Source organism: Bos indicus, chromosome 1 (assembly GCF_029378745.1).
Source record: "Bos indicus isolate NIAB-ARS_2022 breed Sahiwal x Tharparkar chromosome 1, NIAB-ARS_B.indTharparkar_mat_pri_1.0, whole genome shotgun sequence".
In the NCBI taxonomy this organism is placed as follows: Eukaryota; Metazoa; Chordata; class Mammalia; order Artiodactyla; family Bovidae; genus Bos; species Bos indicus.
In genome coordinates this window covers 6,547,865-6,559,642 of record NC_091760.1, presented here as the reverse complement: position 1 = coordinate 6,559,642, position 11,778 = coordinate 6,547,865, and the positions used below count along the sequence as shown (strand labels likewise).

Below are 11,778 nucleotides of genomic sequence, written 5' to 3'. Positions count from 1 at the left end.
ACTAAAAGCTGAAAGACTGATAAGGTTTACATGCCAGACTCGCTTAACGTCATTTCCTTTGCACTCTTTTCGTGAAAACAAGTCATGAGACCATCGCCCATTCCAGAACTGGGAAAGCAGACTTCATTCCTTAATAAAAGGAACTGCAAAAGACTGATGGCCATTTGCAATCCACCAAAACAGAGATGGAGGAGAGGGATATGGAGAAGGCATGATTAAAGAAGCCACAGAAAGTGTGCTCTAGGTTTGGAGCAAACATATCTAGGATTATTGACATATGAGACAGGGAAAAACTGGTTGTATGTACGCTAAGTAGTAATTCATAGTTACAAAGAAAGAAAGCTGAGGAAAGAAAAGAAAAGAAGGGATGACTGAAAGCAAACAGTAAAGGTTACAATTAGACATTTAAATGATTTTGAACTCTAATGAAGGAAGTGACATGATAATGGTTATGGCTGGTTAGATGTGATGTGAGAATCTGTGTTTCTGTACGTAGGAAATATGGAACTGAGGTATTCGCCAGATGAGCAGAGGGGCAAAAGGACTTAGTTTACTGAGAAGTAAGTAGCAACTGAATTGGCATTAATGAGTGTAAATGGGAAGGGATAGGGTTTTAAAATACAAAATGCAAGAATCAGGACCATAGCAGGAGGCACTTGAGAGATCCTAAGTGAAGAAGAAAAGGCACTCAGTTGCGTCCGACTCTTTGCGACCACGTGGACTGTAGCCCAAGATGCTCCTCCATCCATGGGACTTTCCAAGCATAAGTACTGGAGTGGGTTGCCATTTCCTTCTCCAGGGGATCTTCCCGACCCAGGGATCGAACCCAGGTCTCCCACATTGTAGGCAGACGCTGAGATCTTAGGTGACCATAAAATGTATCATCCAAACTGGGAGTTCTGAGAGGAAAAGAGGGTCCTATTAATTATTATTCTGGGACCACAGGAGTTAAGCCAGAATGTAGCAGCCATCAATGTTTTAAGGAACCAAATAAACTGTGATACTTACGAAGGTTAAAAAAAAAGAGGAAACATGAAGCTTAGGAAAACATAATGAATGTTATGTTTGCCTAATTTTAAGGCCAACAGGACAGACAAGTGAATTACTTTGTAGGCAGAGAAAGCAAGTAAAGAGCTTAAGACTTGGACTGATGGGAGATAATAACAATAATTATGCATTATATTTACATAATGCTTTATGATTAAAAAGCTTTCACAGGCACCACCCGAGTTTCTCCTCTTAGTAGCTCTTTCAGGTAGAGAGGGTGGTTTTTATTCTCCCTGTGTGGGGAGATGGCAAGGAAACGCCCACATGGGAGAAAGCATACTCTTTCAAGATGCCCGGATGCGGGGGTTGGGGGTGGTCAGTGACCTAGTTATGTCCTTGGAAAGGCTATAGAACTGCTTTGAGCATCAGTTATTTTTTAACTTGCAAAGAAAAATAAGAAAAATTATATGTGTGCTTGTGCTTTTAGCCTACTTAGAAGCACATACTACGTGTCTAAAAGTATGTATTCACTGTCTACATTTTGTAGATGAGAAAACTGAAGGTCAGTTTGAAATAGAAGAGCTCTATTATAAACTCAGGTCTTCTGGTCCAATGCTCTTTTACTAAGCCATTTGCCATTTACTGGAAGTTGAAAGATCAAGAATGAGTGAGTTTTCAAGAAAGGAGATGTATATATGATCTAGAGAAGGAATACAAGAGCAGTATTTCTTTTTTTTTTTTTAAGAGCAATATTTCTTAAAAAAAAAAAAAAAAAGCCTTAAAGAGAAGAGTTGTCAGCAATAGTTTTAAGAAAAATTGAGTCAGAAAAAAATAGGAAAAAAGTGAGATAATTGATACAAATGTTTGTTAGTCTTCAGGTAACCACTGTTTTCAGAAGTCAAAATAGAAGGTATTTCAAGGGGCACAAACTGCAATAGGAATGGAAGCTCAATGCTCAAACAGGTCTGAGGTCAAGTTGAGGGTGGAAGAGAAGGAGTAAGAAGTGGGACCAGAGAAGGTGAGTGGAAAGTTGAGAGGCAGGTCTTTCCAGGGAGCAGCAGGTTTAAGTCTAGAGACTTAACTAGTCTTAACTACTCAACTAGAATTAACTACTGATGGAAGGTAGGGTGGCCTCGAGTCAGCCCTCACTGAAGAGGTTGAGGAGGAGTTAAATAGAGAGGCTCACTTGTCTTGGCCTTAATTCCTTTCATGATCCTTTTCAACCTTACAATCATATGATAACCAAGTCACTGTCAGCTCTGAGAGAGGGTGGAAAAGGGCTCTGTAAAGAGTAATGGTGCCTCCAACGCTTCTGAGAGTCTTCATACAGATTTAGTACCAGCTCCAAGAATTATTTCCCTCCTGATGAAGCCCAGTGTTCCTTTGTTGCTCCTTCTGTACCCACTGAAAATTTCCCTCCACTTCCAATCATCATGGAAGGGATGAGATGGGTGAATGGCATCAATGAAGTGGGAAAAACCCTGGTGGTACCAAACTCCTGATGGCACCCCATCAGGACTGGGAAGCCTGATGTGATGCAGTCCATGGGGTTGCAGAGTTGGACTCAAGAACTGAACCATAATAACAACCAGTCACCATAGCCTTTCATCCCTACTCCTGCCCTTATTTTTGTTTTACTATTTTCTAGTTGTGTCCTGTCATCATTATCAGCTGTCTTTTATACTTTCAGATCTCCTTTATTATATCCTATCACTTTTTTTTTCTCAGAATCTATTTGACAAATTCATTTCTGCCAACTTCACGGCCAGAATTAATCTTGTTATTCAGAGTGTCTGGGAGTTTTTGTTCAACTGATGAAAGCATTCTTTAGCCCACAGGGAGACCAATCATGATAAAATGTCTGATACATCTTTATTGTGGTAAAAGTTTTAGTCATTTTGCTATAGCCAGGTCCATATTTTGATTGGCTTCTTACTGAATCTTTTATTAGTTATTTCCACCAGAAAATTCTGAGATTTACTAAATCAGTCTAAATTCAGACTTTTGCCCATCTGAAAGATATTTTCTTGGCATCCTAATTTGTCAGCAGTAACTCCTTAAATTTAATGGGCAGTCCATTAAATAAATATTTTCTTGGAAATTATCCTGCTAAGAGTACTAAGAACACAAAACTCCTTTAGACTCACTTAGGAATTGAACTTATGATTGCCCCTCAATAAGGTTCTTTATATTGTGATTTGCTTATTTCCCTCTTTCGCCATTTATTCATTCTTTCAGCAAACATTTGCTATCTCTTGTGTCAAGTGTTTTGCCATGCAGATATTCATAAAAACTGAACTTAATTGCTTTTTCAAACCCTCATGCAATGAAAACTTAATCTTATTCAATGAGGGTCCCTCCTTTTCCCAGGGTTGTATCCAAGCTCATGTGAAGCCAAGTCATTGATCTGATCCTTACTACCATTGTTTGTTCATCTTGGGTTCTGTTGAGATTCCATGATTTTCAATTGTTGTGCCTCTCAGGTCCAGCCAGGGAAAACGAAATCATTCTAAATATTCAGATTAGTAGAATTTAATAGAGGAACTTGGTTAGGTAGATTATGGGGAGATTTAAGAAACCAAGGAGAGGACCATGGAGGCTTCCAGACACTAATAACAGCAGAAAATTGGGAGCTTCCCTGGTGGCTCAGATGGTAAAAACATCTGCTTGCAATGCAGGAGACAGGGGTTCAATCCCTGGGTGGGGAAGATCCCCTGGAGAAGGAAATGGCAACCCACTCCAGTACTCTTGCCAGGAAAATTCCATGGATGGAGGAGCCTCATAGGCTACAGTCCATGGGGTTGCAAAGAGTCGGACACGACTGGGCGACTTCACCTTCACTTTACTTTCCTGAAGACGAGAGAATTAAAAGCGCTGATCACTGGACCTAAGAGATGAGCATCACTTGGCAGAAGCTGGACCTATGGTGTGGCCCATTCTAGCAAAGCTGGGAAGAAGATATAGTCAATGCTGGAGGCATCTGACCCAACAAAGAGTAAAGGGGTGGAGCTCTACTGCCCTCCAGTCTTTAATCTGGGGTTACTATTGGCCAAGTCTAGTGAGCCCCAGCTGAACATGGAGCTCATTCCCAGATATGAATAATTTTTTTTTGTATACCTCTCTTCTGTAAAAGAAATTGTTTTGTTATAAGCTTCAAGTTAACACATTTTTATTATTTATCCTTTAATAAACACAATATTCTTTATAAGTCATTACTCTGAAGAAACTCCAGTAAGTTCATCAAAGGTTACAGTCACTGGAGGTAGATAGTGTATATACAGTTTCTGCCTCCAATTTCTGTAGCATAGACACCATCAAGAGATAGAAATAGAACTTGAGTTAATTCTGTTATTTTACAACGACTGGGAGTTTTTATTTGTGTTAAAGAAATTAAAGCAATAAAACCAAGTAAACAGAGAGATGATTTGAAAAACAAGCTTTACTGAATGTAGGAGAAAACTCCCTCTTGAAACAAATACATATACCCATGTGTCCAGGCTCACTATAGATAGGTTTTCTATCTATCTACCGACTTATCTCTCATCTATCTGTCATCCATGGTAACTACATGATTTTCAAGAAATTAGACCAACATATTTTTTCTCTCTTTGAGCAGGAGTTCTTTACCATTGGCATTGTTTAGAAAGACTATCATGTAAAGACAATAAAAAGACCAGATTTCTATGTGTGTGTTTGTGTTTGTGTGCTGAGTCATGTCTGACTCTCTGCGACCCCATGGACTGTAGCTCACCAGGCTCCTCTGTTCATGAAATTCTCCAGGCAAGAATAATGGAGTGGGTTGCCATTTCCTACTACAGGGGATCTTCCCAACCCAGGGATCAAACCCTTGTCTCCTACATTGGCAGGTGGGTTCTTTATCAGCTGAGCCACTGGGGAAGCTCCAAGATCAGATTTCTAGGTGGTTTTATTATTGATCTTAAACCCTCTACAGATACAACTACCCCTTACTGCCTACACCTGGTGAGGACTGCAGCCGCCACCCACTCTTGGCACAGCACTGCATAGCCTGGGGGGACCAGCCTCCTTAGGACACAGAGCAGAGCAGAGCAAGGGTAAGGAATGGATCTGAAGACAAACAGGCCGTGGATGGCCTGCCCTTGTCCATCATGTGTGTTGCTGATGTGGTCTCACTTCATCCCAACAGCAAGGACTTTTGAAAGCTCTGTTCCATTCTCAGGAGAGTAGGAAATGGTCTTCTGTTCCCTCTGAGTTCTAGCTGTGGAAAATTTGTCAAGATCACTGCTTGGCATGCCAGACGAAACACATTACAGAGGTGTCTCTTATCTCCCAGCACTATGAGGGTGTGAAGAAAATTCTCAACGTCCTTGTCTCCGCCTTGGTCAGGACACAGATCATTTCTGTCCTTAAATCCTCAAGCCCGTTTGGTAACCTGTCCTTTCTCTGTGTCTCAGTCACTAAGAACTGAACCAGGGCGTTATATAGGCTTCTCCCCAGGGACACACTGAAATCTAGACCATCTTAACTGTTCTTTTTTATTTTACCTTCATCCACAGAAATCACTGTATAATCTTAAGATTCAGAAAAAAACCTGATTCTGACTGAGCCATTTTATTCCTTGCCCACAGTCTCCTCAGAATGTAGGCTTTTTAGACTAAAATTCAAGGACTGGTCTTTAAATTTCTGAGTTCTAATGTTTCGTCTCTTCCTTATGGAAGGAGGAGCTCCATGTTAGTTAAAAATCTCAAATTACTATCCTGATGTATACAGTTTCTTGGTCATTCCTCAAATATTTATTAAGTCTCTACTTAGTATGGCTGACTTCTTGATTTCTCAGTGTTGGTATAAGTCATACAACCTTGTCATTTTCAGTTCTCTTAGTTAAAGTATATGAATAATGATTTCTGCACTGTCTACATTATGGGGTAGCTGTGGAGAGCAACTGAGCCTAACAAAATACTTTTAAATGTATCAAGATCTTTCTGCAAATGAAAAGAATTATTAGTGTGCATTTAATTAAGTTTGTATCCTGCCAAGCGTTCATCTTTTAAAACATTTTAACCACGTGTGGCTGGATAAGATTATATTTCACCCCTCTCTCTGATCCTCATTCCAGAAGGAAATTAGCAATGCATTTCACTGGCTCAGTGGGGTAGGTAGTAAAACTGAAAGCAAAATCGTCTAGAAAATTTTCCTTTATTTATGCATTTTCACTTCAGAAAGCCTAAGTATCTATGAAGTTGCCTAAAATTTTTGACAGTGGAGAAGGAAATTTGTGGATGTGATATTTTTAAAAAAGATCTTGTGGGAGTAGGCACAATTTGCTTCACAATTCGTCTACTGCGTGTAGACAGCTGGTAACCAGTCAAGAGGTCAGGTTTCCACCATGACTCTGGAAATTGGTATCATAGATCATCTGGACCCTGGCTGCAATGGTAGTTTAAAGTTCTTCTGGCCATTCTAATATGCAGTGAAGGTTGAAATCTACTATCCAAGTGGCCAAGAATAAGGGAGTCTCAAGAAAAGACTGCCAAGCATAACAGAGAATTGACTGAGCAGAGAGCCTAAAGAGACCTTGAGGGCAAATATTAATACAGTAGACATCTTCTCATTAACCTTTATGGAGTTATGGTCATAGACCGATCCCCTGATTCCCACCACCCAGCCACTGCTTATTCCTGCAGAAAGACTCCAAGAATTGTGTAAGATGTGTAAGAATGCTCAAAAAGTTGAATTTAAATCAGATTTTAGAAAATGAAGATGCATTTCTTCCACATAGGGGTTTGTGGTATGAGATTTGCATCCATAATGCACCTTGAAATTCATTGAAAATTATTTTTTTGGTGTAGTAGGGTAAAGATTTCAGCAAAGAGAAGGAGGAAGCAGAACTATCATGTCTTTTTTTTTCCAAAAGTACACTTTGATTAATGAAAGAGCAAAGAAAATAATCCTTAGTCCTTAAAATTTTGCCCCATATTCCATAGTTAATATTGTCTCTAGTAATTTTATGATTCTACCTAGAGTTACACAATTTTACTCTTTAGTCTCTGACTAGCAGGAAAACATGCCTCATTTAGATTCTGGGACCCATCCTGCAAAGCTAATTACTTCTTCTGGTGAGCCAAAGGGTAAGACAAATGATTCTATGACAACCCTTAAGCATATATCTTGCTTGTCTTGATGTCTTATTTATTTGCCTGTGTAAGATAAATGACTCCTTTCAACATGCCCAGTGTTTTGGCCTTTCTCAATTAAGCCTGAAAAATACAACAATCTTAGGAAAAATAAATCTAAATTATTGTTTTTCTTATTTTTATTGCTATGATTTGAAGACATTTACATTGCTTTGGACTATAGCATTAATGTATTACTAATTTTTAAAATACAGTTTTATATTACCAAGGGTTTGACTTATCAAAATATTGCTGGTGGTTTGTAGAATGGAATGAGGGTTTGACATTAGCATCTAGCCTTGAGTTATCTATGATTTAATGTTTCAGAGTTATTAGATGATCTTTTGAGGATAGAATTTCATTTTCAAACTGACCCCCCCCCCACACACACACAGGCAAATAGACCAAAATCATTGAAAATATGTAACTATTTTACTTTATTATTTTATTATAATAAACATGAACATAAAATAAATATTTGGCAAATGTCTCTTCAATGAAATTATGTATTGTATATGAAATACATTTTTATTATAAAATAAACACAATATTTGAAAAGTGAAAATTGAATAGATAAACATTAATTGATTCATAAGATATTGAAGGAGCATCCCATAGGAGTAGTCTTGCCCCACAAACTCTGTTTTGCCCCATAGACTTTTATCTAGCCATCTCTCCCCTACAATATTGGCATGTTCAATACATTAGAAGTGAAGAATTGAGAAACAAATGCATACAATTTGAGTAAAACAAAATGCTTTATAGATATTTATTTGAGAATAAAAAAAGGATACTTATTTTGGCCTAACTGCCTGAATCATGACCTTGAGTCCTCATTCTACTTAGCATGTATAGACCTGTGCAATGACTAAAGAATAAAACAAGGAACAGAAACCATTCCCTTCAACACCTAGACCTTAATTCATTAATCGGGGCTGTATTTACTTTTGATGGGAATTGAGTGTTCACAGTCTTCTATTGTTGTATCTTATCAAGACAGATAATTCTGTTTGCTTGTAGGTACACATCATAAGTTTTGAAAGCATATTATTTTTCATTTATAAATTGTTTTTCTTTGTATATATAATTCTAAGCAAGTTTAACTATATACATTAGAGGCTTTAAAATCATCTTCTTAAATATCTTAGCAGAAATCAAAGCTCCCTTTCCCTAAAACTGTTTAATTGCTAATGCATTTGAGTTTCCTAAAGGATTAACAAATCTTTTCATTGAACTAGTATTTCCATATTTTGATAAATTCAATTAAAAGCATTATTTGATGTCCATTGTTTTTCAGCTAATTGTTTAAAAAAGAAAGAAGCCATCATTTTGGTTGTCATCATGTTAGTAAATATGTTTTATTGCTATGGCATATCAATAGCAATAGAATTCAGACCTTTTAATAGATAATATATGATAGTGAAAAAAGAGTAATTTATCAGTAGATTACACAAATTGGACTGAAGATTGAGTCTAGAATAGTAAATGCATTTAATACACATGAGGTTAGAGGGTCCGAAGTAAGTCATTTCTCTTCCTGCCACAGGTGACTACAATCTACATGCCCTTTAAACTTCTCATCTCAATTTAAGAGCGGTCATAAAGCAAATTCTCCTGCCTGGCATACTTACAGTTTCTGGCAAGCGTCTATAAAACACATGGATCATAATCCACAGTTCGAGCTGAAAGCAGGTGTTAGACGTAACTGGTGGAAGTCCTACTGAGCACTGCCACTGGCCGTGGTGGATTACGTGCATGTGGCACACGATGCCCAGGGGCTAAATATCTGTGCCTTGGCCTGTTTCGGTTGCAACAGCAGAACCCACAGAGCAGAACCCCTCCGATGATGAGGACCGCGGTAGTGGCCCAGCCGACGAAGAGTGAAGCTCCCAGTTCTCGTTTCTGACCCACGTGGACCGCTGGGTTGTAGAAATCCCTGATGATGTTATTGGCCATCCAGCACACCGGAATCAGAACGAAGATGCCGGTCAGGATAAAGAGGACTCCGGAAATTCCCACGAGGTATGCTTTTGCCCTCCGGTTAGAGCCTGTGCACTGAATCTTCTTCATGCCACAGATACCAACAAGCAGAGCAATCACAGATAAGGCTACAGCCACACACATGAGGGCCCGGGCTGCCTCTAGGGCAGGAGGGAGGGCCAGCAAAGAATCATAGACCTTGCACTGCAACTTATCCTTGGCTTGTCGGACGCAGTTCATCCAGAGGCCTTCCCAGACCCTTTCGAAGACAATAATGTTGCTGCCAATAAAAGCCGATACTCTCCACTGAGGCAGAAGAGTTGTGGTAAGGGTCCCGATCATGCCGAAGAACCCAAGAACCAGTCCAGCGATTTGCAGTGGATAAAATGCCATCACCTTTGTTCTGAAGACTGATCCAATCTGCAACGGGAGCTGCTCACCATTCAGAGCAGAGAGGACCCTGTGAGTCTATGGCAGGCTCTGGTGATGTTCTATCGCTGTTACTGGGCATAACAGTTTAGTCCAAATCCAGAGCAGTGACTGAACTTAACTGGAAGTACCTGTTGTAAATGCATGCTGCCTGTCTACATACACACATTTCTGTATGGATTATTTAGTAGTCATATGGAATTGTTTCCCAGCCAATAAGAAGTAGACAGAGGTGTGTCGAGAAATACTGCAGTCAGTGTTCATATTTCTCATGTTATTGTTGTCTAAGCAATGTTGTAATTAAGTGTCAAAGCCACCATTGTGGACTACTAATTACAGAGCTGAAAACTTCCTGTTTGAAAATTACTCTGATGTTAAAGTATAAATATATGTGTTAAGCCACAACTGAAGACAATACCAAAACCTTGCCACTTCTTTGGAGAGCATTTGAAAAACACATTGGATTTTAGGTAATGTATTATTCTCTGTTAATCTAAGCCAACTTTCCTTAACATGGTTAAAGAATTCTGGTATTAAAAGGCTTTTGGAATCAAATAAATGTTTAGGTATTATTTTCTACATTTCTGCTGAAGTCATCAGTATTCTAAAAAAAGAGGCATGCTAAGCAAAACCTTCAGATTTCATGCTTTTTTATTTCTAAGATCCATAAAGCAAGGAGAAGCACTTATTATTGAACTTACTGGTAATTATTATATGTTGAATAATACCTTTCTCTCTAGTGAAATCATGTTTATAAATGCTTATTAGCTATTTCCTCAACAGCAGCTTGGAATATATCACATTTATCAAAACCAAAAGTATATATTCCATTTTTATGGCACTGTATGAAAGTGGCCTTTTGGATTAGCTGTACAATTACTTAAATCCAGATAATAAAAAGCTTTTTAGAGTTGGAAGACAGTTTCAAAGTCATCAGGCTTAAGTTTCCCGTTTTCTAGATGTGGAGTGTGAGGTTTCCGGAGCACTTGGCTAGACTAGCTTTGTAGTGACTGATCCAACCTTCCCAGATCCCCTGGAGAAGGGAATGGCAACCCACTCCAGTATTCATGCCTGAGAAATTCCATGGACAGAGGAGCCTAGCGGGCTACAGTCCATGGGGTCGCAAAGAGTTGGACACGATTTAGCAACTAAGTAAAAACAACAGCAACAACAGTGGATCCAGGACTTGTCTCTGATTTATGACATATACCTCCTGTTTCTAGTATGACTCAAAAAGAGGAGGATAGGAGTGCTTTTTAAAAACTTTCATATGAATGGGACTAAACCTGACTTTCATGCTATCCCCTTGATAGTTTTTCAAATTTTGAAAGCACGTAAAATTCAGTTGAGACTGTGTGAAAATCCAAGACTCAAGTTGTCATTCTTGATAGCCACATTCCTGCCATTGCTCAGACATGGGGTGGCATGTAGGCTTAATATGAGAAGCATAAGGATTTTGCTGAATCAAATTCTGAATAGGCTACCACCTTGTTCAAATTTTTTCAGTAGTCCTCTATTGCCCCCAGTATAAAAATTCAAATCCCTTAGCATAATGCAAAAGACCCATCCTTGGCCCCTGACCATTTTAACACTTATCTTCTGAACATGACTTCATCCCATGTCTTCACATTCTACTGCAAGGAATCCATTTCAAGGATGAAAACTACTTGAAAGCAAGCACACGGAGCATATTCTAGGTAAGAGGCATTACCGCTTCCAATTACCGCTTCCATTACCACTTTCAGTCAACAATAGGCTAAGAGATAATGGGTGGTCTAATACTATCCAGGTTTTAAAAACCTATTGATTTAATTAGAATATGTGAAAACAAGTTTCCAAAAAGGGTTGTCTATCTATCTGTCTACCTATCTATACATCCATCTATCATCTTCCTATCTTATTTGATGTTTTGTTGCTTTCTTACTACCATCTTAGACCAAAGGAGCATTTCCTCTCGAAGAAATGTGAGTCATTGAGGAAACAGATGACTTCTGTATGGTTCACAGTTCCTAACACCAGCTCATGATGAAGGGTTTTCTCGGCTCTTTGTTTGATGTTGCTGAGACACAAGTTTAACCATTCCCACCCTGAAGGGATTTGCCAACACTATTCTGACTTATTACTTCTATTTCCTCTTCCTCATTCTGCCTCATTTTTACTCCTATCTTTATTTTGTCCTGGAAGTTTCCAACTTCCAGTTTGATTTTTCATCAGATAGAATCTGTCTGTA

At 38.8% G+C, this 11,778-nt stretch overlaps 1 protein-coding gene across 1 annotated transcript; it reads right to left on the bottom strand.

Moving 5' to 3' along the window:
* Positions 1 to 7,559: 7,559 nt before the first annotated feature.
* On the bottom strand, positions 7,560 to 9,801 carry CLDN17 (claudin 17). The gene has a single exon (XM_070774785.1). It carries the CDS (start codon positions 9,510 to 9,512, stop codon positions 8,835 to 8,837), a length of 678 nt encoding a protein of 225 aa, XP_070630886.1. The 5' UTR covers positions 9,513 to 9,801; the 3' UTR covers positions 7,560 to 8,834.
* Positions 9,802 to 11,778: the final 1,977 nt, after the last annotated feature.

Coding starts and splice junctions, on each gene's coding strand:
- CLDN17 (XM_070774785.1), bottom strand. CDS start 9,512: ATGGCATTTTATCCACTGCAAATCGCTGGACTGGTTCTTGGGTTCTTC.